Below are 27,575 nucleotides of genomic sequence, written 5' to 3' on the forward strand. Positions count from 1 at the left end.
TCTTGGTAAAGGCTGGATGGGGTTTTTCGAGTGGCCTGATATTCTGACTGACCTGCTGTTTTTCTGACTTGAGAGTAACAGAGTCATATTTGATTGGTTGAATTTCATTTTCAAATGATACGGACGCTTGCTGACATTTGCAAGCTAGCTAATTTACAGTGGCAAGAACTATTTGTGGATTATTAATTTCAGCACATTGTGCTCGTCTATACTTGTGACTTTGATGAAGGTCAGAAAGCAGGTAATGCCAAAGGGTTCACATACGTTTTTTTGCACTGTATTAGACAGCACCTTCACCCTGGCTGTTTTTCTATATTTCTTTTCTTTTTTTTTTCTTGTTTTCTTACAAGGAACAGTGTTTTCTTACAAGGAAGAGGCATTTACCAGAGGGATTCAATAATGTAAGACATAACTGAAAGCTGAGAGCAGGATGAGACACCAGACCATTAAATCGCTCAACAGAATTGAATATGTGAGCTACACTTGAGACGTCTGAAACTGCAGTTGAGGTCATTTCCCATGACAGCAAATCATTATATCAAAAAGATTGTTGACCAACAAGAACTTTGCCACCCACTAGGGCTGAACTCCCAATAGTTTGTATATAGATGTCGCAAGAGCTCTAACTTTAATTAAAACTTACAAAACAAACAGTGCCTTAACAAACTCTAGCAAGTGAAAGTTTAAGCCAACATCTGTTGATTTTACCTGCTAGTATGAAACTTGTCACTGGTAAAGATAATCAGCTGTAGTTAATTCTCTGAGTTGGCTTAATAACAAAAAACCTATGCTATCGTCTGGTTAATATGCTGTCCATGCTGTTGCCTTGCACAATCAAGGTGCAGAGTTGTAAACAGTATCAGTAAGTGTCATTAGTCAGATGCTAATCACCAGCAGTTTGTCATTATAACCATCACTGACCAACTATACAGCTGTTATCAATAAATACAAACGCACTTTTGAATGGCATGATTATATTTGAATATTTTTCTTTTCTTTCTTTCTTTCTGTTATTCTTTCTGGAAGAACATCAACAACAAAAACTGCATTATTCTATCTGATTCTATTAATGCAAAAAAAGAGAGATTTGTGATTATGCTTGGAACAATTTATCAATTTTAAATATACTGTGTGTAGATCACAAAGACCAAAAATAAAAGTCAATTGTCCCTTTATAGAAATGAATTGCAATTAAAATAACAACTGCAATATTTGTCACTAAAATAGCAGTCACCCAAGCACAAAAACACTCAGCCAGCTCTGATACTTATACTTGCGTCAGTAGGACATGGTAACTACTGACAGTCATGGTCACATCCCTTGTTAGCCAGCCACACGTGTCTGTCATCACATAGATATCTAATTATATAAGCACTGATGAATCACACTACAGCTTTATCAATCACTGCTATAACCCAACAACATAACTAGGCTGAGAAATGGGCCGCACCCTTCACCCAGCATACAAGTTTACTCAAAGTCAACAGATGGATGGGACATGTGTTAAAGATACATGAGCTACCATTGCCTCAGTAAATGTGAACACCTCATGTCATCATGGACTGCAGGACAGACTGCCCTCCAGCGTGTGTGTAAACTAGTGGAGTGATGTCACTATGCAGAATGCAGGATATATATATTTCACGCACACACATGTATGGAATATGATCCGCACCTGTTGTGTCTAATTTCAAGTCATATATTCTGCTACCATCTGAATGTCAGCACCAGTGACATCTCCAGGATCTTTTCACAGCTGTGGTGTAGTTATTTCAACGTAAAAGAGTTAAATGTATAGCAATAACATCTATTCACCACTTCGAGGTCAAGTAAATAAACATATATAATAATAATTGAACAGATTTACTGAAATGCCAATATTTCAGTATGAACAGTATATTTCCTTATAAACTGGACAAGGGGATGACTGACCTGGATTAACTGACTAAATCAAGTTTGTCAGTTAAAAAAAAACACAGATGTTCACAAAGCTACTTTCAACTGGTATCAGTGTGAACAATTATAGTGATTACAGAGCTGAAATATCAGTCAATTAATCAGTCGATCAACAGGAAATTAATTAGCAACTATTCTAATAATCCGTTCATCATTTTCAATGATAAAAAAACTTGGACATTCGCTTGTTTAAGCCTTTCCAAAGGTAGAATTTTCTTTTTTTTCTTAGTTTTATATCACTGTAAACTGTCTTTGGTTTTTAGACAGTTGATCGGACAAAACAAGACATTTGAAGACAACACCCAGAGTGAAGAATATACACATGCACAAAAATACACAAATAGCTATAATGTCCACTTCTTCTTTGCACTGTGTCTTTTTTCATTTGTTTTTAGCAACAACAGATAAACAAAACAGAGGCCAATGAGGCCTTTGGAGATCTAACCTCTCAATCCTGGCACCCTATAAAGAATTCATCAATGTTTGCCAACAAAAACCACTCATATCAGTTGTCTAGTGTAAACATACATCTAATAAAAGCTGCATACAGGCAATGCTTCAAGTATAAACAACTGCATCCATAGAGGAATTAATTAGTCAAATTTAAGTCAGCTGCAGAGGAACATCAGTGGAGGCACGGCAACTCTAGTGCAACACTGAATCACTGGACATGTTGGTGACTTGGTCTGGTAAACTATCAAAAAAAAAAATCACATTTATCAAACCCGAAGTAGTGTAAAATAATACGCAAGTCCTGGCAACCTGTCTACATTAGCTTAGCAGTTAAACCACCAATAAACATTAAGTAACATAGCAAGTAGTCTTACCTTAAACCAGGTGTTTTTTCTTGGCCTTCCTCTGTGCAGAAATGTCCACCATGGTACAATATCCCTGGGCACTGAGCAGAAATAAATAATAAAAGTATCACTAGTCTTGTTCATTCTTGAGGTCATACATCCCAATTTGGGAAAGGAGCACTCACTATGGTGCTCACAGGTGTGCACCGGTGAGCTATTTGCGTCTTTACAGGCTAGTGTCACTTTAAATGGATTAGCTTAGTTTAGCTAGCTAGCACCAACACAAACTTCAGAACAGCAGTAACTAACCTTCCTCCGCGTCCTCCGAGTTGTCCTAAAAATATAAGTTTTCACTATCTTCCTCGGTATCATTGTCGGTTGCTTCCTTTTCTTTTTGCATTTTTCCTGAAATTGGGACAATTTCTTTAGCCAGTTTTCGACAAACTGGTTGTAGTTCATTTAGGTTGCCCGCCGCAAGAATTCAACCGGAACGGGCGCTATGGTAACCGTATCTATGGAGCAGGGCCACCCTGTGGCGGGGAGTGGAAAAGCATGACGATGTGGCGCTCAATATAAGAAACGCACTCGGTGCTTATCCGCAAATATTCATTTTGTACATTAAACGTTTCCATTCACATAACTCCAGCCTCTCAGCTTTCACCCTCTACAAAGTCGCAAAATGTATTTTATTATTTTAATTTAAAAAAAACTTCCTGACAATGCATTTTTCCTTTCCTCTACCTTGTGTGTAAATTGGCATGTACAGTATGATGCTAAATGTATTGTATGACAAACAAGATAACTGTTTTGTCTACTTTCAAGAGGAAAGTCAATTTGAATATGAATATGAATGTGTACTACAACAGAATGACAGCTGTCAAATTATCTCAATTGGTCCAGATGTTTTGATTTTTTTCTGTCTCCTTCCCAAAATTCACATTGTTGGCTCATCTCTAAAGGGTTAGATTGAGACAACTATTTGATCTGCAGATAATCAAATTTACATAACAAACTCAACTGTTTTTTGTGTGGACAAGTAAATGAGCAGATATTTTTTGTCAACTACTGTAAATAGCTCAGTGGCTCAAACGGTGGAACAAATTATGAAGAGAAAAACAGTACAGAGAGTTTCTATCTTGTAGTCATTGAACTGTGACTGATGCTATATCCGATCCATGTCTTCTTTTTAAACTGCTATACTGTAGAGAGAAACACAATAACATATGGTATTTCTTACATTTACATATTTCTTTACATAAAATGTCAGGACACCTATTTTTCATGCTATTCTGAAAATATTTTGTGCAAACAGTGCTGAAAAAAATCTCTTATTTATTCTGTTCAACAGGTCATTGAACCTCAGAGCAGGAGTGAAATGTTCTCAGTCACAGGGTGACATATGAAGTAAAAAACTGGAGGTGACACAGGACAGGATGGGTGACACTGAGATTCAGCCAGAGTGGAGTGGACATTTAAAACCAATGTCAAGCAGCAGCTAGAACACTAGAGAAGGACAGAGGATGTCTCCTAATGCATAAATTGTATGTGTCATTACACAGAAATAGCATCATCACAGACATTGAACAACACACAACATATCATAGTCAACAATCATAGTATGTTATTTAATCAATTATAAATTACGCTCACATTGCACCACATTGTAAACAGTATCAATACATCCTGAGCAGACATCAATATTTCAACAATTATGTTTGACAGATACCTCCACACAGGAAGGAAGTCGGGAAAAAGCACCAGTCAGGAAGAGCACAGTGTGAAAACGAAAACAGCATCGTTCAGAAACGTTGAAATCCATCCTTACTTTGTCCTTGTGTGCTTATTACTCCTACTGGAGCTGGAGACTGTATTATCACCACTGCAATGAATAGGTGTGATAGATTATAGCACGTGGAAGGGATAAACTCTCGGTATCTGTATTGTCAAATCAAAGTAAGAATCCATTTTTAATTTTCTGAACAAAGCCACATTTGCAAAACCTTCATGAAAGATTGTAACTCCGGCTTCAAAGTGCTCAGAACAGGAAAAGGCTCCATAGTCTGACAATGTGTTATAAAGACTTAAAAAGAACTGCTTAAAAAAAATGAAGCAATTAATAAAGCACAAAAAGTGCCTTTTAACTTCAGCAAGTAGAAATTTGATTATAAATTATAAATCACATGGTGTGATTTTTTTTTATAGAAAATATTTACCTTTGATCTAAGTTCAAAAGTACAAATAGTTTGGATGTACAAAAAGACACATAGGCTTTCAAAAGATTTTGGACTCACTTTTAAAAGCGTACTGATTAAAACTTAATCATGCTATCAATTTTTAATGCTTATCAAAGTGCACCAGAAGTTCTATCTGTGCTGGTGAACTGGAAAAGCGTAACCCATTAACAGAAAACTGAAGAAACATTCAGACTAAAGGCTGCAGTGTAAATAAAAGGCTCAGAACTGTTTGTACTAACGAAAACAAACACAAGTATTAAAAAAAATGAAGGTTCAAGAAACATCACAGCACAGACAAGTTGAATGCACGATTACAGACAGCGGAGTGGAAAACCTCTCAAGTCACATGCAATAATGTTGAGCCCTAATGCAGTATGGATTTATAATTAGCATTTATTATTCACATTTAACTTAATGCAAGATTCACTATCTTTAGCCTGTTGGTATTTACCTCTTTATTCAGTATGAGTGATTCATAGATCTACAACTTGTGAAGCCCTGATCGACAAGATTGCTGGCTTTTTTTTTTAAGTAAACATGTTACTATCTGATGCACCTTTTACATGCATTTGCATCTACGGTCTTAACACACACACACAAACACACTATCATGTTGCATCTACACTCTCAACAGTTGATCGTCGCTGAAGCAGTTTTCATTTAAAGCTGGTATAAACTGGTCAACTCAAGTTAGCCGAGTCATTTGACCCCACAGAACTGAAAGTGTGTGTCTGTAATGCTCTACTGTAATGCTGTTGACTAGTGTCAGCCTTAATGTAGAGAGAGCACAGTGGAAAAGTAAGCTGTGCATCTCAGTGTGTGCGATTCTGGGATACCGCAGCTTACGGTTGAACCGTCTGTAAAATGTCCTTAATGCAACCAAACACGTCCACTTTAATACACAGTTTCAGTGACACTGTAGTTTTGAAAATGTAGTGGTTGGCTGGATGGGTTTGGACCGATGTTGCAGCATTGCCATCACACCACCCTCTGGAGGATGTAGAGGATGCCGATGCTGTCGATGGTGACGAAGGTGGAGAAGTCGGATGACACGTGGATTCTCTTCAAAGCACTTCCCGTTGGGTAGAAGGTCTGCAGCGCCTCGCCTTTCTCCACATCCCACCACTGCATATGGGACAAAGACAGAGAGACTGTTGGAACATTACACTGCTGTACAGTATCTGGGCCAAACCGGAGACCAAACTGTGCACAAACTCAGAGGTTGTCAGTAGGAAAGGACAGACACAGGCAGACACACTGTGAAAACGTGACACAATTACACATTTCTGTTGTTTAATGTTGTGACACATCAGCTCTCCCGAAATTATGAAGTAACATTTTGGGAAATGTGCTTATCTGCTTTCTTGGCAAAAGTTAGATGAAGATGAATGATCCCTCTCATGTCTGTACAGTTAAGTATGTAGCCGGAACCAGCGGTGGGCTAGCTTAGCTTAGCATAAAGACTGGAAACAGCTAGCTTGTTTTTGTCCAAAGGTAACAACATCCAGGCTTGTCTTTGAGATTGTTTTGGCTATGATTGGTGCGGCTGTGACAGCTTATAACGAGTCATAACGTGTGATCTAGATGACCCATCGTAACAAGCATGAGTGTGAATTTCATGCCGATTTGAGGGTTTTAGTCTCAGATCTCGAGACTGTCTCTGTGACAGGTAAATAATGTCAAAAATCAAGTGATGTGTACAAGGCTTTATCTGAATCAGACACTGAGACAAACACAGAAAAAGAGACACACACGGATTTATATTGGTTGCAAAGAAGACCATGATGAATTCAATAGTATAATATCACACTCAAACTCACACACACCCACGGGCTCAGTCAAACACACAGATACAGACATTACACACCCCTCTCAGCAGCTTTTCAGAGTGATTCCGTTTAATCTTGGTTTAAAGTTGACATTTTCCACTGAAGCTCCATCTCACTGGGATGATTCATCAAAGGCACATCAAGTCAATCATTTATAGCCTGACAAGAGTATGTGTTTGTGTGTGCATCTTCAGCTTTGACAGTATAAAATAATAAAATAAAACATGACACGAGTCAAATTAATAGGTTGAGGCTTTGGTGGTGTATGTTTTTTTGTTAAAAAAAACCTGTTTGTGTGTGTGTGTATGTGGGTGTGTGTGTGTGTGTGTGTGTGTGTGTGTGTGTGTGTGTGTGTGTGTGTGTGAGAGAAAGAAAAACAGGCCAACTCCACAGTCTCTCGGCAGACAGGCAGACAGACACACTGTGACAAGAGGGGTGGTGGCAACAGATGTCAAGCTTATAGAACAATCCCAACACACACGCTCGCACACAAACAGAGTTCATTAATCACACAAACCCTTCAACAGCAATAAGGGGAGCTCATCTGCATATTCCTAATATGGCATCAAAACACAATATATAGCTCCAGTTTTCTTCATTTTTTTTGCCCAGATTGTCAAGCTGTACTGTAGATGTACTGTGCGGTGGGTGTGTGTGTGTGTGTGTGTGTGTGTGTGTGTACACTGAAAAATGGCCCACTATATTTCTGTTGCTGCAGGGGGTTGGCCACATTGCCATACTTCTGTTGATTGGACTTCCTCCACTGCAACCATCATAACACACTCTCTCTCTCTCTCTCTCTCTCTCTCTCTCTCTCTCTCTCTCTCTCTCTCTCTCTCTCTTCTCTCCTCCTCTCTCTCTCACACACACACACACACACACACACACACACACACACACACACAGTTTGCCTGCCTTATATGCAGTGGAAAGGCATCACAGGGACTTTACCAGCCTTGTCACAACACACAATTGCTACTTGTAAATGCTACTAGGAAATGCTATTAAATTGTAGGGGTCCAAGAAGAGCTTGAAAAAGGTACTGCCCCAATGACATTTTGGACTCAAAGAAAACATTAAACTCTCCTTTTTTCATCTCAGTTTACTGGGTGATGTCATTAAAACTAGGTTATGTATACACAAGTACATTAAAGATGGTTCCTGAAGTACAATGTGAATAGCTCTGACAGCTAACCTGTGCTTCAGTGGTTCAGCTGTGTTAATTTTACAGTCTAACAGTCCCATTAACTTGTTTCCTTACTTTCTAAAAATAAGTCTTTCATTATTGTCACTCCATTTGCTTCTCCTCTCCCTCCTGCTAATCAACAGTAAGCTTACATTGATTGTCTCCCTCACCTCAGGTCAGTGGTAACTCACTGCCAGTCTCCTGCTGGTAGCCCAACATCCATGTACACTATGAAACATTTGTTGTGGTGCGAGATGGTTTCAGTTTTATGTGGAACTATAAAACAAGCTCAACCTGACCCAGTTATGCCCTCTTTTCCTGCTTTGACATCCTGACACAGGTCAGATCCAACAATAAACCTGGATAAATGTTCTGTTTAAAAAAAGACATTCGAGTCAGAGGCCTGCTAACCTGCAGTTGTTAATAATTCACTGTGTAAAGAGAAACCATAGTGTCTCTCCTCAAACATGTCCGTCTGTGGCCCTCCACCCAGGAATCAGAGAGGAAAACATTTCACACAGCACGCTACTAAAAATACTTGAATGAATCACTGCAAGAAAACATTAAATTGAATGTAGCTAATGTAAAAGCTGCTTTACATAATGTCTATTGGTACAGACCCGGTGCTTATCTTTTTCTGTTTGTGTGTACAGCACCGTGATGAATCTGCTATGTTAATTTGCTGCCGCCCTCAAGCCCAAATGTGACCTGAGCGTGAACATGACATTTAAACAAACAAATTAAATTCTGTGTTTCTATAGAGTATGTAAATGTAAACATATATAGACTGAATAACAGGCCTAAACATTACATAGACATAAATCATCGTTTGGTATATAACATTACCCCCCAGCACCTGATAGTGATTCAGATTTTTTCCACAAAATTGCAACATGCTGTTATCAGTCAATCTCCTGCTGAGCTGAATCACAAAGATCCTGACACATCTAATCTGACGCGACTCAGCTCGTCACCCATTTCGATACAAGATGATAGTTTAAAATATGAGTCACAGTCCTTTAATGGATGGTCTTTTTCCTGTGTATTACAGCACCGCTGCTCGTTTTCCCTCAAGCATAAAAAATGTAATAGCTGCTTAGCTGAGGCAATTAGGTGGAAAAAATGGACCCATAAAATAAAGCGTTACCAAATTAAGATTTGATGATCTGAAGAAGAAACAATGGGCAGTTTGCATCTCATACCTGAGCGAAGAACGTTTCAAGGTCATACAATGACACCTACCCACTGTTTTGTCCAGGGATGAAGAGAGAAAGAGAGATGTGTGGCTGGATGAAGGAAGATAGACAAGATAAAGGTGGGATCGATAAAGAGGTGGAGGGATGAAACGAGGATACACACAGAGCAGATATCAAAGGAGAGAATGAGACACTTGGTTAACGTGTAATTGCATCTGGATGGAAGGAAAGATGGCTGCCGGCTGCCAAAGCGCTGACAGCTCACACAAAGAAATAATACTCAGATGCCTGCACACACACACATACACACACACATTTACGTATAAATGCAGAAATAAAAGAGCCAAACAGACGAGGGAGAGAACAAGTAGAGTGAAAGAACAACAAGGCTGAATCCCACGACAAACAAGGGCAACAGACGAATGATGAAACTCCGTGACGAAACAGAAAATAAAAGGAAGAAAATCACTCCATAATGCCAACTGGTTATAAAAAAAGGATTAGCAGAGAATGTACAGAGGAAAGAGCTGGTGCAGAATAAATGTTTAAAAGAGTCTGCTCGCTCGATGGTGGAATAGGGGGGGGCAACATGTGTGGACAGAAAGTGTGAAAATGTTGTTAGCTTCAGAGTGAGACTGGATTTCCTATGAAGGGAAAAAGGGCCAGAAAATCACTATGTTTAAACATTTACACCAGAGGACGGTGACGAGACCAGACTGGACGGCATGCATATTTATGGGAGAGGGAGACAGAAATAAGAAGACAGAGATAGGGAGAAAAAGTGAGATTTCTTTGATTTAGGACAAAAAAAAGACAAAGGAAGGAAATGAAGGTGCACATGTGAAGAATGTAAAAGAGAGAAGGCATATGAACACAGACGGGGGCACTAGACAAACAGACAGATGCAGATTAAAGATGCCGTAAATATTAAAAAACATTCGTCACAACAACAGCTCCACACAAGATAAGTCTGTTTCCATAAGGGTTTGTGACTCTTATGGGAATACGCAGCGGCGATTTGTGTTTTTGTGTGTGACACAGAGTGCCCATATCCACAGAGCAGATGGCTGATGTGCTGATATCAACACCATCACTGTGGGACCATTGATTTATGGGAGAGCTAAGGATGCGTGTGGACGCTAAATGACTATACAGTATAAGTGTATTTCTGAGTTGTCGGTGGGAGAACAATACCCCTGGGTGTGTTTACTGTGTATTTGTGGGACCATCTTGGGTTTTCTTTGTGGTGGACAGAAATATTTCCAAACATCCAGCGCAGCGTCCTCGCTTCCTTCTGTGCTGAGGCTGCTGAAATTAACTCGAAGAACGGGTCCTACAATGCTAGCTGTACATTACATGAATACTAATGCAAGGAGCAGACACAGGTGGGGCTAAGTGGAAATATATTGAGATAAGACAGGAATGAATTAACATTAAAATGACACTCATACTTACTTACATACTTATATGTAGCGTGTAGATTACTATCAAAAATTCTGATTGCAAATGGAGGTTATAAATATAATGGAGATTATTCCTAATTCCTGAAGTGGTGAGCCAGCAGTGACAGCTAAAGGATATACGATAACAAGTTATAGTATACTACAAGACCAGCAAGACCAATAAGGAATCTCTGAATACAACACAAAGTCAGAAGATGAAAAAAACAAAAGATAAAAGAGAAAAAAAAAAATTAAAAGAGAAGAAAAGATGAAACAGCAACATAAAGCCCAATGGTGACATGAAAGAGCTGGTCAGGCGTCCATAAAAATGTCTTTTATGACAGAGACCTAAAAAACAGAGACAGTGGCAGCTGACCGACCAGGACAGGGAGACACATCCAGAAGCCGGAAGCGCCACTCCACCTAACCTTGTGCTCATTTCAAGCTTTCTATATTTGGAAATGTAGAGAGATTTCTTCATCATAATTGTCTGGGAATAGAGTTTGTTCATGGGAAAAACAATCAGACAGGAATGTGGTTTCTCAATGTACGTCAGCACAGTGAAGCATTAAATAAATCCAATACTGCCATAACACTGTCCTGCCAGCTGATTTGCCACATTGCTCAAAATGGCCTAATATATACGTATAGACACAAGAGCCAAATCTTTAAGAGGGGCACATTTGTATTGGTTTCAATTTTATTTTATGTGATTTTTATACTTGCCATCTTGAGATATTTGGCAATGTCAAAAAAATATTGATTTCAACAATATCGCCCGGCCCTGTGAGGACAGATGAGCTCTGAAACAATTAGGATGCGGACTGTTATCCACTCATTGTATTTTAACAATGCTGATGACGTGACAGAGTAAGAAGAGACGGCTGGAGAGTATTCACACGTGACATCTGCTTTGAAAGAAACTTGATGATACTAAACAACAAGGGCCACTGAACCCTTATCTATAAAGCCACACCATTCTGCGTGTTCAGATAAGCTCCCTCTCAGCATCACACACTCACACACACAAAATCAAGTCTGGGGAAGCCGGGATAGCTGCCGTGTGAGTGTGAGCGTGAGTAACCTTAATTCATGTCAACTAACAGCAGAGGAGCACCAAATCTGCTCTGACAGGCCCTCACCGTTAGCTGTGGTGAGGCTAAATAGGTCCGCTTATTCAGGCTACCTGGTGGAAAGTCAGCACCGCTTACATAAGGGAAATACCTGTCCATGCGTTCATGTGAGAGCCAGAGAGACGCTTAGGCGTGAGTGAGCGCACAGTGGCGTCTTGCAGAAGGGGGTGGAGAGGAGTAATTCATCTTCCTTTTACATAAATAGCTCGGTCACAGAGTCCAGAGGGAATAGGTACGGTTTCTACACGTAAAACATCGTAAAGACCTTACAGAAAGTAGGATGAACACAATGGATGGAGGCAGGAGGGGAGGGAGATTAAAAGAAAGAGGGGATACCAGCTGGAGTAGATTCAGGTGATTTTGTAAGGCCACCTCCATTTCAGAGAGAAAATGCAAGGGATTTAGTGTGTGTGTGTGTGTGGTGTGTGTGTGTGTGTGTGTGTGTGTGTGTGTGTGTGTGTGTGTGTGTGTGTGTGTGTGTGTGTGTGTGTGACACCAGGCCAAGAGTCTTGCAGAGAGGGAAACAGTGTGACACTGAGGTTGAATTATTCATCCAAGGTTCCATCCACTGAAATATTGATGCTCAGACAATCCTCTACACATTTCTCCCTCATTTTCTCTCACCCACATTCCTTTATTTCTACTGGCAACTATTTGTTCATCACAATTGTCACCAGGAAAAAAAAAAAAAGAAAAAAGGAAAAAAGCAGGAAACAGAGATATGTCCTTGGATTGGACAGATTCTTCTCCTTCCTCAATTTGTTGTTCTTTCTCTCACACACACACCTTTCAGATCCATGAAAAGAAAAGCATTTGACAGAGAAGCCTTAACAGGGAGAGAAAAAAAAAGGAGATATCAAAAGAGAAGGTGAGCTGGTGGAGAGAAGAGGAGCTAGGGAGTAAGAAAAAAAGAGACAGAAATATAAAGAGAAAAATGATCATGTGTGTGAGAAACAGAGAAGAAAGTGACGAAGAGAAAGAGGACGGTGTGAAATCTGGTGAAATGAACTCGTTTTCAAAACCCAGATGCAGATCAAAAGGAGAGGAGCTGCTCTCAGACCAGCGAACCTTCCCCTCAGAGTTTATAGTTGTCCATTTCTCCTGAATACCTCAAAATGCAGATTAAATACTGCTTGGAGAAAAAAGGCTTTACCTCATGGGAAATCTACTTGTATGCGCTAAAAGGCAGATATTAGATATTATTTGTTAGAATAGCTCGACATTTTGGAAAATACACTTTTGCTTTGTTGCGAAGAGTTAGAAGAGAAAATCAATACCACTCTCTTACCACCCGCTTAGTTTAAGTTAGCATAAAGACTGGAACATTATAGCTTGTTGTTAAGTTCTTACTGTGTGTGCCACAACTATTTCTTGGCCGGGACCAGTAACTTTGATTCTCTGCTGGTTGCCCGGCAACTGATCCCAGCCCAAAAAAAAATGTCAAACTATTTCTTTTAATGCTTAAATTTGAATATAGATTTGACTTTTTGACTTTTTACATTGAAATCAGTGTAGACAAAAAGAGGTTCATTCAAACAGTGAGATTAATCTTTTTGGACTGTTTTTTGGCATCAGTAGAAAACAGCCGCACTTAACGCAAATGTAACACAGATCAGAACAACACTACGATGACAGCAGACTTGTGGGTTTGGATGGATGGAGGAGGGTCGAAGATTGAAATTCAGATAAAGGAACCCAGTCTGAAAACATCCTCGGAGACAGGATAGGAATAAAAATGAAGTTGAAAATGAGTAAAACAAAGAGTTTATGACAAAAAGTGTAAAAGAGAGTAGGAGAGACAAGACAAAGAGCTGGTGTAAGAGGAAAGTCGGTTAGCATGAGTGTATAGCCATGTATTTTACAAAGAACACACCATAAACACCTCCCGCCACCTCTTTCTCCATCACTGATCTCCCATCTCCACTCTGCCTCATTTCATCTCAGTGTGATTTGCGCACACATGGGCCCTGCTTCTCCAGCCAGAGAGACAATTAACCCTGGCTTAATGAGCAACGCAGGGGAAACAACTGCCTCCCAGAGACAGATAAATATTTCACCAGCCTGTGTTTATACCCCAAGCCTGACAACAAGAGCACGGAAACCAGGCCACGCTCGTTCCAAGCTCAACTCTTTCAAAGTTCTCCACTCTCGCTTTGTCTCGTGTGAGAAAGAGAAAGCAAACGCCAAAGCAGGGAGTCAAGGACGCACGGAAACTGTATCTACTCTGGATGCATTTTGACCACATGAAGAAGAATGTGCGCGATAGAGAGAGCGTTTTTTTAAAAATAATTGCCGGAATAGGGAAAATAGAAAACGGTGAAAAATAGAACAATGGATTATGAAAAAAGATAGATGCATTTTCAGGAGCTGTTTTGCATCTTATAAGTGTGTGAGGTTATTTTTAGAGGTAGGTGCTGCTGATATGCTGGAGCAGCACTGCGGGGTACTTACTTCTGAAACAGCATGAAGAAAGAAAAGCGCTGAATGAAATCAAAAGTGCGAACGCCACGTGAACCAACATGGTGGCCTGTTACATGTCCTCTCAGAAGACAGCAGTCATCAAAATGTGTTATTTCCATCTCTGGACCATGTTTGAAGAAAGTGAGGGTGCAAGGATGAAAGGTAAAAGCCGAGGGCTGCAGTTAGCCTGTTAACCAACATACAGTTGCAGTAATATCAAAGAGGGTGGTCTTTAGAAATGCAGGAGGATCAATGTACAGAAAAGTGCTTCAGGGAGATCAAATGAAAGGTTAATGAACTCCTCGACGAAAATCAGTCAATGCTCTTGCAAAAAATGTGTCCAGAAAGTTTAACTCAAAGCACATGAAAAGAACAAAAAGAGAAAACACGAGAGTCAGTCAACTCTGTAGCTGCAACAAAAGTTGCAGTTATTAATAAAGCAGCGGAAGACTATTCATAAAGCATCCTGCATTCACCTGCTTAAACAAAAAATAAAATACAAAGTGGACACTGCAGTGCATCCTTCATTGCTACAGCACCAGACATGTGTCAGAAACAAAAAGTAAAACGATGAGTTGCAACCAACTGGACAGCACAGGACGAACTTTATATCTTTGTACATGTTTTTGTTGCCTACAGTTAATGTGAACTTAAAGGACTATTCTCACTATTTCTCTAATCCTTCCAGTTGTGACAGACTCGGAAATTGCTCGCCACCTTCTCAGATCCTTACGCTTGAAATATGTGCATATACACTGTGTATGAAGTTTATTCTATCCAATTCTGTTCCTCCATATTGTAATTGAGATTCTGCAAATTTCTAAGATACAGCCCATGTGAAAAACCTGAACGCAAAAATTATGATAGAAGTATTTGAATTTCATCACATGGCATTGTGTCGCAGGTCATTAGCTCTGTTCTGTGTTTCTAATTTCAGCCTTTTCCTCAAACATAGGCTGTCAGACTTAAAAATATATCTGTCAATTAAAAGCAACTACATTTCCTGATGTTTGTTCTGTCGTCTTCGCTCTGACACTGCAACACAAACTAACTCTATGATACTTGGTTTCTAAAATACAAAATGTTTTCGCACACACAACCTGCTTTGTTGTTATTTCCAACCAAAAGAACCTCCATATGCAAAAAGTTATATTTATGACTTCTGAAACAAAAACACACCTCAGGCGGAGGCACCGACAGGCAACTTGGACTGACTGATGAGGGAAAGCACTAAGATCTGCTTTGCCATTGAGGGAATATGGAGACACATTTACTTATGGCTTAGTCAATCTCATTATACAAGAATCTTGACTGCTTGTTACCCCATCCATCCCTCAGAGAAGTGACTGCATTTACTCTCCCCTCTGCTCTCTGCTAACCAACTGTTTCTTAATCTTTGACAGATTCGCCATCCATCAAATGTCTCTTGAGGGAAGGTCAGTGCAACCTTCACTCCTCATTTCATCACGTCAGGCTTCACTTTGAGTCTTGCTTCGAGTGATGACTGGCTCTACTAGTTCATTGGCCGCCGAGGCCTTGTTAGGATACGCTTTACAATGATGGCTCAGGCTGAGAAAGCAGGAGGGAGGCAGACTGACTGATGGGTGAAAGCAATCTCAAGTGATCTGAGAGAGTTAGAGTCTGATCTACTGTACAAAGTAAACATCATTACAAAAAAAAAAAAAAAACGCACACAGCATCACATGAAGAAGCACAGAGCACAGGGTTGCCAGTGTGAAAATGGAAAAAGCTTACGAGTATTAGCTTCCAGCAAGGGAGGAAGGCTTTAAACATAAGGTCACCAAAGTAGACAGGTGAAGAAAATGACAGCAGAAGGAAAAAGAAAACAAATGAAGGTGTGAAACAGAGAGTTAACAGTGGAGGAAAACCCAGGAAAGGGAGGTCTGGTGGGAACTCAGAGGCACAGGATCGGGGAATGAAAGCGAGGGGAGTGTAAGAAGGTGAGATAAGGTGAAATTGTGTTTCTCTCTTTCTCCTCCATCACAGGCTCGGCTGATAAGTGATGTCTGACAACACTGGTGGCAGGGGAGAACTGTCATCTGAAACACTCCCATCCGTCTGGGGATACACTGCGCGGAAGAGAATATGTGTTTGTGTGGGTACTACAAAATGTCAGTGTGTGAACCTGTGGGTGTGTAAGTTAGTGTGAGTGTGTGCATGACAATGTGCGTGAGAGAAGAGGAGACAAAACAAAACAAACAAAAAAAGAGAGACAGTATGTGTTGCTACTGCCATTTGCCAATTAAGAGTTGTCATATCTCCCCTCGGTTACCGAATGTCTCAGGCTTCGAATTGGTTATCTCTATTGTGTCTATATGCTGTATGACATCCTTCGGCTTTATGCTACATTTCCTGTTTTAAATGGTTCCGTGATCGAGCCTTTACACTGATCAACTGCTGTTGGCAGTAACTCTCCAAAAAACACAGCAATGCATAATCAAATTTGTAATTCATTTTGTATCGTGCGTGCGCCCTCTCTTGTATGTTTTCTCTTTTGCACCCAGTTTAAACCCAGTTTTAAAGTGCACTATAAATACAGACTTACATACTGCAGTTAACTCAGTCAGGTAACTTCTATGTCTTCTGGATGGAGGCTGTGTGCATTTTACTGTTGAGAAGACGATCGGCTTGTCATAGTTTGGCGGGTCGTACAGGTCCCGACTGACAATACAAATAGAGCAGACTGGAAAGAAGGCAACACATTTGACACGATGTTTGTGTTTTAACGCTTTGAAATGAAGTACGACGCTCCCCCTGGGGGTCACACCGTGGCATAAAGTAGTGATGTGGAAATCAGTTGCCGCATATTTCCACAAGAGTAAATATATATTTTCTCTACCATATGACCCTTGGGATGCAATTTTTTGCTGCAGTTGACTAAAATAAACAGCACAACTTGCAACCATACTGCATTTTCATACCAGGCACAACTAAATTAGCCACAGTATTCATGTGTGTAATAGTACTACAGATCTGAAAGAGGGTGGACGCTCCAATTCAACTCAACCAAATCCAAATTTACACCTGAGAGCTGCCCATTACAAGCACTTTCGCTACTGAGCAGGAAAGTGGGGTTAACTAATCAAATCGGTGGTCTGTATTTAGTAGTGTTATTTTCTCTCACCCTTTAAAGGATTCCTCTCCTCAATCTTTAATTTGTAGTAACTCACTGGTAATGACCAGCAATATGATGGGTGCGTCGGTGAGTCTGATCCCACTGAAAAAGGAGGATTAACAGATCAGAACAGATCTGCCATCCCTGCTGATGAGATGGCACCTCAGTCTGGCTTTTGACAGCTGGCTTAGTAAAACAGACCTAGGAGATATTGATTACGGTTACATAAGGACGAGTCTCTCATGCCTCTGTTCAGTCAGTAAAGATGCTTTTGAATGTGAGAAACTGTTCATAAAGACAGACCTGTGTCAGTATTAATAGAGAGGAATTTCTTTCAGTGCTTTTGTTTTTTCATGACGGCTTGGTGTGAATTATTCTGGGCTGCTGGGTGTGTGTGTGTGTTCTTGCAGTCAGGATGAGCCTTTTCACACCTGCCGCCTCCCTCTTGGATCATGGCACTGTGACAGATCGACTCACTGGCATTTGATGAGTGTGTTTGTGTGTTCCTGTGTGGTGTGTGTGAGTCAAGGCCAGGTGTGAGACAGGTACAGCATTTCCTGGCAGGACCCGGAGCAGAAGGAAGGAGGACTGATGGGAATCAGTGTAGGATGTAACAGCCTCTTTCAGAGGGCTGGACGGCACCACTTCATCACACCCTGACAAATACTACACACAAAGACACACACACATCTACTCGCAAGCATGTATGCTCACCTAATGCACCAATACATGCACTTATGTTATGTTTTTATTATGTAAAGTAAAACATCGGTGATAAGGAGCGTAAGAAATGTTTAATTAAATGCTCTACACAGGTAACTACACACACCAGGGGATTGGACAAGAATATATACCCCCACACATTAGCCCGCTGCTTTTAATTACACTAACACCATCCACCCGACCATGCAGAGAGGGAGGGAGTGATAAAACGGGGAGGAAAAGAGAGAGGCTGAGACAAAGAAAGAAAAGCAGCCTGAGAGATGATGAAGGTAGAAGTAGTGACAGAGATGTGTAAAAAACCACTGGGACGAAACAAGAACACATCATTCTACACGGGGAGCCAAAGAGACAAATAGAAATGGGCAAACAATAAGGACTCCTCACGCTACAAGCTTCACGCTGCATCATATCAACTGATCGACTCAGTGAGAACCATGGGAGACATCACCCTCTGTCACTTCTCCTGCTCTTATCCGACCAATAACAACATCATCCTGTTTAGCAGCAACAGCAACACACTGAGTCATTGTGCACAAGGGCTTGTGATGTTCAGAGCGGCGCTCAGAGAGGATCTGATAGCTGAAAACTCTCCAGTGAATCACATCATGATAAGAAAAACATGCCTTCTCTGCTCCGTTCTGCTTATTTTTATTTATTTTTTCCAGAAACTCTCTTCCAGGAGCCCTGTCAAAGAAATGATAGTCAGAGCAGAGTCTTAACATGTACTTTAGTTTTTGTTTCGTTTGTTTCAGTGGATCAAGATTATGATCAATGAAATTATCATAGTAGTAAATACACAAATATTGCTTAAAGGGGCTGTGTTTATGTTAACACATAATCCATATTAATCTTATCTTGCAGTATTTACAAATAGCCCCTAAAACGGATTTGCGACAGCCTTCAAATTCTGTTTGTTCTCCTGCACATGCAAAACAATTTACTGGAGCTTAGAGCTGCAGATTATTGTTTATTTGCTCTGTCTAATAAAGCTGGGCATGAATCCTACATCACACATTACTAGAAAATATTAAACACAGTAACTCTCCAGCCATTTTAAACAATGAGAGATGTAAAAACAATGCCATTTTTCTAGAACAGTTAACATTTTAAAACAGTATTCGTTTTTTTGTTGTTAGTTTCCATTGGGGGTCTTGGCCCCTTGGTGGCAGCACAACAAGATATAAACACAGCACTGACATACCACCTTATAAAGCTGCTGTGGATAACATCTTGGCAAACAGGTGTCTGGTCACATCCAGCAGACACAGAGGAATATTAACTGAGTTACAGAGCACCTGACCGATGTAAGTCAAATATTCACTATCCTTTGAACTTGGTTTTGGTCTCCACCAACTCCTGAGGGAAATATCAAATTCTTTAGCTGCTAAATGCCCCACAGTCTCCAACAGCTAATTGCTAACTTTGTCTCCGCCGGTCAATCCCAGTCAATTTCAGTGTGGTACAACTAGAACTTGGTAGAAGTTACTGTAAGTTGGGAGAAAATATTCTTTTTTACAGTACCAGTCAAAAGTCTGGACACACTTTCCCACTGGAAAGTGTGTCCAGAATTTGTATGTCTTGGAAACAGAAGCACAACTATTTCAGGCCATGTGTTACATCAGTGTTTTTGTTCAGTAATTAGTCTGTGTGAAGTATTGTGTAGCCGTGACATGAATATGAAGACGATAGGAGCATTGTTCGTATAATAAATTTGCTATATTCATGTTTATCTTTTATCTTCATTTTCAACATGACCTGTTATTTTATCAAATTATGCGGTGGAAATAGATTTTTAACCTCTTTCTAAAAAAAAAGTTTGAACCACTCTGCAAAGCCACTGTTCAGAGCTTTTATGGTATTCCAGCCAAACTTCAATATCAGTCAGTCTACATCTATGATTCAAAGGCACATTTTACACAATCCCACTGATCCTCCATAATGAAATCTCTCCTTACAGCAGCTGAGGATAAATACAAACCAAATACCCTCATGAGGACGTTCAGATGATTGCCAAGCCTTTTTCCAAGACTGACAGAAAAATAATTACAACGTTCCATGAATTTTTTTTTTTTTTCGATTTCAGAAAATTATTTATTTTCCCACGCTGCTGTTCGTGGTTCATATTTATATGGAAATGCCACTTCCTTTTCATTGTCATATCTAAAGCTCAGAAACATGGGAGAGCTGAGGTATGAGAGACCACAACCTACTTACTAACAGGTCTGGTTAGAGGACTGTGTCTGAGCACAAATACCAGGTTTTATTTTCAAGAAATTTGGTAATTGTAAAAGTGGCGAGCACGGAGAAACGCCCTGGCAATAATCATTAAAACAGATAGACAGCTAGATTATTATCGTGCTTCCTCACTCTGCAGGCTATATTATCTGTCATAAGTGGTACACACTCTGTCATGGTAATTACTATGACAGACAGGCTGGCCTCTCATAGTTGTCCGGCCAACACACAGTACAATTAATCAATCAAAGCTCCCGACTCGGGGGGTTCATCCTTTAAGACAGGCATAATAATCCATCACTGCTCCTCACATCCACATGCTGATCCATCAAGTCAACATTGCTTTGCTGAGAAAGACAGTGAGGAAAAAAAAAAAAGGTATATGAAATGGAGTAATGGAGTAATCTGGAAGCTGATTCCCACAGTAATTATAACTGTCATTGTAATGTAATGGAAAATGAAGCTGATGAGTTCTACAAAGTGCTTCAATCAGAGCAGGCGTGTATAGAAAGCTTACTAAAAAACAAATAGAAGACTATATTACAGGACTTCAAAGGCTGTTAACAGATTGGTTTCCAGTTCGGGCATAGTTTAAAGGCTAAAATAAATACAAATCTATTTTAAAGACTTTGAAAAAATGCACAGAAATGGAAGCAAATTGCAAAGAAACATTAAAAGGTATTTATAATTTTACGCCAGAACCAACAATCGATTCCTATCTATTTACTGTGGACATATCTACATTGCTGAAAACTTCATAGTGAGAAGTGGTAGAGAACAGCACATCAACATTGTTGGGAGGTAGCGCTGGGTTTGCTAAAATTTGTACTGACAAAGTTTTATTTTTTAATCAAATTTATTTATCAAATTTGATTGTCTATTGACAGTCCATACAGTTCGCTGTCTATCTTCATGTTTACAATCTGCTAGGAAGCGATTGAAGAAATAATTTTACATTTTGGGAAATATGCTTTCTTGCTAGCTGTGAAGATCGATACCACTCATGTCTGTACATTAACTAGGAAGTTCAAGCTTTTTTTTTTTTTTTTTTTTTTAAATTAGCTTAGCTTAGCATATAAAAAGGAAGACACTGCATCCAGCCAAGAAATGGTTACAGCATGTAATTCCCCTTAAAACCACTAATTGATGTTTTTACATTTCTATTCGTGTATGGATTAAACATATCAGGCACAACATGTTAATTAGGTGTATTCAGACATGGAGGCCAGGCAAGAAAACAAATAAATGTATTTCTAAAAATTTAGAACTTTTCCTTTAAGCCTCAGGGAATCATTGATCTCAGCAGAAACATTGACTTCAATATTGCTATATAATTTATATACATATTGATTTTTTTTGCCATATCACAAAGCCCAGATGATCTAAAATCTGGAATACAGCCAAAAGTGGCCCCTATTATCTACATCCTCATAACTGGCTTGTTTGCTTCACATTGATTCCTGTACAACCGTACCCTCTTCTCTATTAGTAAAGCAGTGAATTCAAACCTCAAGTCTATATTCTCACGTATGATGTCTTGTTACTGTGTCTGGTCTTCTTTCAAGCACCTCGTCTTTCTAATTAACACATTTCTGAGTGCTTTAACTCTGCCCTTTACACTGCATGTTCTATGGAAAAAAAACATGTATTGGTCTGGCAGCAGTTTTCTGAACATCTTCAGAACATCACCTTCTTCTATTGTAAAGAAGAAATGGTATTGAGTAAAAGAAGCACATTGGGGGTCTCATTCCCTTTGAGCTCATTTACAGGCTTTATGATCTTGTCAATAGAAATCTGCTGTAGATGAGAATATGATGCGTTTTTGTCCATCTCTCTATAAAAAGCCTCAACAATAGGATCCACTGCCTTCTACAGTAACATCTCTGCCGACCCACACAGGCAGGTATAAACAAAAGCGCACATGCGCATATTCACACACACAGCACAACCCCACACACAGTATCAGGAGTAATCTGAGATATAAAGCCTCATCGATCAGAACTGCTCTCTCTTGAGGATTACATCATTGCCCAGCAAATAGCCAATCATAGCCAAGCTGAGACTGCCCGCTCTGTGACCCCATCTCCTGTAAAACTAAAGGCAATAAGAGTTGCATACACACACACACACACACACACATACCCACACACACACACACACACTATTCCAGTCACGTCACAAGGAGGCATTGATATCTTTCTCCAGGGTATTGAGCATTTTTATGTAAACCTGAACCACTGCGACAGTAACACTGGTGCATGTTGGGGGATTTTTTTGTATTGTTTCAACTGTGACACAAACATCACTCAATCAATAACTCTCCCTCCCACATACACACATATACATTGTTTAAAACAGCAAAAAGTATGGAAGGAATTATGCTAAAGCGCACTCGAGTTGATGAATGGGCAGGGAGTGGTACATACTGCATTTTGGTACTAATTCATAGTAATGCACTAAGCAATGCATTATAAAAGAGTTATATATTAATAAGTAATTTTTAAACTCTACTGCCCCTTACGGAGTAAATAAATCACGACTTGAACTTCATTACTTAATGTATGTTCTGCCATTTATTATAAGAACCTGGTAAATAGAAAACAATGTTATTCTGTTTCCTTTGAAAAAAATACTATAGTGCATCCTTATGGCCAAGAAGGTCTAAATGAATACCATAAAAACCAAAACATCCCATGTTTTCCATCAGTACTCCTATGTCTCCTATAAAATAAAGGCAACATTTTCCGTGTAAAATCTTTATAAAAAAGGTTGAGTTTAAGGACATAACATCTTAATTTCTACTTATCAAACTGTGTCGTCTACTTCGCTGTAATCCCTCGTAACCAATACATTGTGGCGTTGAGTAATCATATGATTCATATATGTTCTCATACCTTGATATAGCCGCCAGTAGAAACCAGAAGAGAGTTGTCTGGGGAGAAGTGCATGTCAGTCACCCAGCCTCCGTGGAGTGAGTCCATACCGTCTTTACCGTCTCGCGAACAAATCTTCAGCAAAGAGCCTTCACTGACACTCCAGAGCTGTGATAGACAGCCAAACATTAAAAACCAACCATAAAGTAAATGCCACTGATAAACAATAAAGATGCCAGCTGTGTTGGCATTTACAGATTTGGCTGCTGGTGCCGTCAACAGACAAATATAAGTTTTGGTACAATAAATTCCTGTCACCAGGTCGACTACTTTGGTTGATTTTTCAGCTACATCTTGTTGCCTACATCAGCAGATGGAGTTTGCTCGGTTGCCATGGAGATAGTGTGATTTTTATCACATGACCCAAGTATGAAATTTTAAGGGGACATTGTGACCTCTTGTCTCTGTTCAAGCATGGTCTCTTGTATCAGATGTGACTAGAATGCCACACTTAGGTCACGTGACAACAACCAAACCGTGTCCATGGCAACTAAACAAATGCCATTGGTTTATGAAATTCATGAGATGTGCTCCAGAAAGACAGAAGGAGCTTGTGATAATATTTTGTCATGAAACTTATATTTCTTAAGTCAAGAAGGAAACTTCAAACTCAATACAACTGAGATTGAGAAATTAATCCACACAAGAAATTACCCATAATGCACCACATATATAATGAAACGATGGTTTGTGACTCTGCCAACACTGGTGCAGCACATCATGTCTATTGCAGCTGTTATGCAACTGTTCACATGCCATGCTGCCTTGACAATGACACATCACACACATACAGCTATATTTAACACTTGGCATGCTTTTGTGCTGAATGACTCAGATTTGTTTCCATAGAAACGGGTGAGATTTCAGTGTGGTTTATGTAATTGGATGTGATGGATTGGGCCATTCCTGGATAATGGAGCAGGTTCAGCTCAGAGGCCACCAGAGGGCATTAACCCTTTGTTGACTGATGCTGCGCCACCGTGTGACGCTTCAGGCTGAACGGCGCTGAATGACTTTTCCTCATCCCCCTCTCTACCTCTCACACAGTCTAACTTTTCATTTACTTTGTGTGTGTGTGTGTGTGTGTGTGTGTGTGTGTGTGTGTGTGTGTGTGTGTGTGTCTGTCTGTCTGTTTGTAGATGAACAGTGCCGATTCCAAAGCCTTGGGGATCCAATTTGGCAGCCTGAGTCCTCTCCTTCACCTCCCACTGTCAGAAATCTCCTCCTCTTCCTGCTCCCTTCATCCCAACTTGTCACATAACCTGCACCTCCTCCAGCTCCCGCACCCCCTCCTGAGAAGGAGCCCTACCACCTTCCTTTCATCTCCACCCCTCCTCTGTACACTGCAGCAATCATGATCTATTAGTAAGCACTTTATCTAAATGAGCAATAAGATGTAATTATGAGGTGATCTCTCAGAATAAATGGTGACTGCTGTAATTGCATTTTTGTGTGTTGCACAACAAATTAGATGGTTTAAGGTACTGTCATACTTCTCATACTAGTAGCATAATATCATTTGGAGTAGTTGATGTGAGTATCTTGAGGCAGGAGGCTCAGTGAGAAGTCTTTCCTCACCTCTCTTCTGTAGCCTCTATTCTTTATTTCAAATTACCTCTATCAGTCCCTCCATTCTTCTCTTTGCTGCCTCATTTTCCTCATAATTCCCTAAAAACCCTCTCCATTCCACCTTTTTGCTTTTAGGCGGCACTTTGCTGAGGGTGCTTTCCAACAGTAAAACAAGCCTAATGAGCTTAAATTCCTAGATCAGCAACCAATAGTAAGAAATAAAAAGGTAAAGTTAAATGGCTGAATTGCTTTGAACACACACCCTGATCTCTCCGTTGTCATCTCCGGTTGCGAGGCGTCGGCTGTCCCAGGAGAATCGGCAGCTTCGGACACAATCTTGATGGCCGCTCAGTGTGTGGACGCACTGCCAGGACTCACAGTGCCACAACTAAGAGCACAAAGTCAAGCATAAAGAAGACAGGAAAGCAGAAATCAGTATATACAATAATAAAATATAAAATAAATAATGTACAATAATTATGTATGATGTACGAATTCTGACACGGTTATTGCAGAAAATCTGCATGTACTGGATATGTAATTCATTTTTACACTACATTAGAACTGAAATGAGTGACTGACCCCAAGAGTAACCTATTCAGAAGAACACTAAGCTACCCGTTTCTGTAACACAGGGCAGCTAGATGGGATGAACTCTCCTTGGACAGACTGTGACGTACTGTGGATGAAATATAATTATAAAAACATAGCTATGTTTACCTGGGAATAACAGGTAATAATAATAACAATAATAAAGATGTTACATCCTATGAGGACAAATACAGAGCTAATGTTGTTACAGCACAACATAAAAATGATGAAACTGTTAATGAGTGCCCTCTCACTCTGCTGTTTTCTTCCTCTAACTTTTTTCCCTTTTTCCCTGTCCTCCCATCTCTAGCTCTCGTTCGTTGTTCTCTTCCTTCCTTTCCTTTCCCATCCTAGTCTTTCCCTCTGTGTTTCTTCCTTACCCCGGTTGCATCCTGTGCCGCACAGAAAATAACACAGCTCATAATTAGACACTTCATTTGGCAGCCGGCTAAGTATGTCTGCACACAAAGTCCCATTCATCTGAAGGTCAGCAGAAAAAGAAAGAAAAAGAGAGAAAAAAAGAGGACAGAGAGAGATAGAGGAAAAGGAATGAGCAGAATAGAATACCCTCCCTGTTTCTGTGGTGCTCAACAAAGACACTCACGACTGAGCCTTTCATTTGACCTCTATATAAATGGAGACCGGAGACTTTGGTGTTTGTGTGTGTTTTGAGCTACCAAAGCCCCTACTCGGTCTGGAGAGCAAGGACTATGTGACTGGCTGCTAACCAGCCTCACAACACTCACACACACCTCAATTATCATCTTTGCCAAATCCATAAAACACACATTCTCTCTCACTACCATCCACTGACAGAAGCCATGTTGGCTGGCGACCCAGTGGCTGTTCTCTACAGTAAGTGTCGACCAAATCCAGATTCCCGTGTGAAACTTGGTGGCAGTGGCTCTAGATCAACTGCTTTAACAACTGCTGAGAGAGCGACTTTGCATCGTTTCTTATGCTGGACACTCAGAAACACCAGTTGTCATCAGTGGTTGAATACTGGATGGGGAAGATTAAATTCAACACTGAACCCACAATCACTTATGATCCAAGAAAATGAATGACAGTGAAAAGAAGCCAGTGTCAAAGAGCATACAGTCTCAGTACAGTTCAGCTTGTACCATGCGGCGTGGTTCACTTTTCTGTGGATGATGAGTAGGAAAAGCAATGATTTAAGAGCTGCTTGCGGAAAACCGCATCCCGGGACTCCTGAGTCAGTGAAAGTCAGGCCAAAGTCAGGCCAAAGTCAAGCGCAGTGGTGTTGGTAAACGGCAGCCTGGCAAAGACTACATCCAGACAGGGAGGTGGGGCGGCTGCGAGTCAGCCTGCCTGTCAGACTGTTGGTTCAGCAGGTCCATGGGCTGCCATTTAATCAGACTAAATGTGGGCGTAGGACAGGCTGACCTGCGGCTAACTCACCAGGCCTGAGGCCAGCTGCTGCACGCTAATCTCTAAGGTACTGCGCCTCCCTTGTGGGTAAACTTTTAGCCTCAGATATCACTCGCAGCAATGCATCCATGTGTATGTGCTGTAAGTAATAAGTTTGGAGGGAGGTTAGAGGGAAGATGCCAATGTGTAATAGGTCAAGTTGTTACTGGCAGCTCAAACAGATATGTCTCATCCCATGAGTATGACTTTGAGTGTGAGTGTGAGTGTGAGTGTGTGTGTGTCTGTGTGTGTGCGCGTGTGTGTGTGTTGAACCTTAGCAGTCTTGTCAGCAGAGGTAGTCGCGAAGAAGCATCCGTCTGGTGAGACATGACAGGACAGAATGGCTCCCTGATGAGCCTCGATGTCCCGTAGCTTCTCTCCACTTTCTACATCCCACACCTTATAGTGAGCAGGGAAATGAAGAGAGATATTATTCAATATTTAATTTCACACCGCTGTCAACTGTGTTTTCAGTGGATATGTGTCTGAGCTTCACCTTGACAGTCCCGTCGAAAGACCAGGACAGGAGTCTTGTGTCGGCTGGTGAGCTGGAGAGCAGAGAGAAGCATCTGACCTGCTCTTTGTGACCTTGAAGCGCTCTAACCTCCCCAGACTGCCACCTCCACACCTACAGGGAGCAGGAGAGAGACACAGAGGAACAAGGAATCTTTTAGCCACTGACGCTTTTCACAACATCCACATTTATGGAATTATAAACTTTGAC

At 40.4% G+C, this 27,575-nt stretch overlaps 1 protein-coding gene across 1 annotated transcript in view; it reads right to left on the reverse strand.

Moving 5' to 3' along the window:
* Positions 1-5,494: 5,494 nt before the first annotated feature.
* Positions 5,495-27,575, reverse strand: part of apaf1 (apoptotic peptidase activating factor 1) — a 40,116-nt gene continuing 18,035 nt past the window's right edge. Inside the window, exons 23-27 of the mRNA XM_022749534.1 lie at positions 27,348-27,479; positions 27,125-27,250; positions 25,092-25,217; positions 23,222-23,368; positions 5,495-6,112 (exon numbers count right to left, since the gene is read on the reverse strand). Coding sequence (XP_022605255.1) covers positions 5,966-6,112; positions 23,222-23,368; positions 25,092-25,217; positions 27,125-27,250; positions 27,348-27,479 — 678 coding nt within the window. The 3' untranslated portion in view covers positions 5,495-5,965. The remainder of the gene's footprint in view (positions 6,113-23,221; positions 23,369-25,091; positions 25,218-27,124; positions 27,251-27,347; positions 27,480-27,575) is intronic.

The sequence above is a fragment of the Seriola dumerili genome, unplaced genomic scaffold (assembly GCF_002260705.1).
Source record: "Seriola dumerili isolate Sdu_G_001 unplaced genomic scaffold, Sdu_1.0 BDQW01000138.1, whole genome shotgun sequence".
In the NCBI taxonomy this organism is placed as follows: Eukaryota; Metazoa; Chordata; class Actinopteri; order Carangiformes; family Carangidae; genus Seriola; species Seriola dumerili.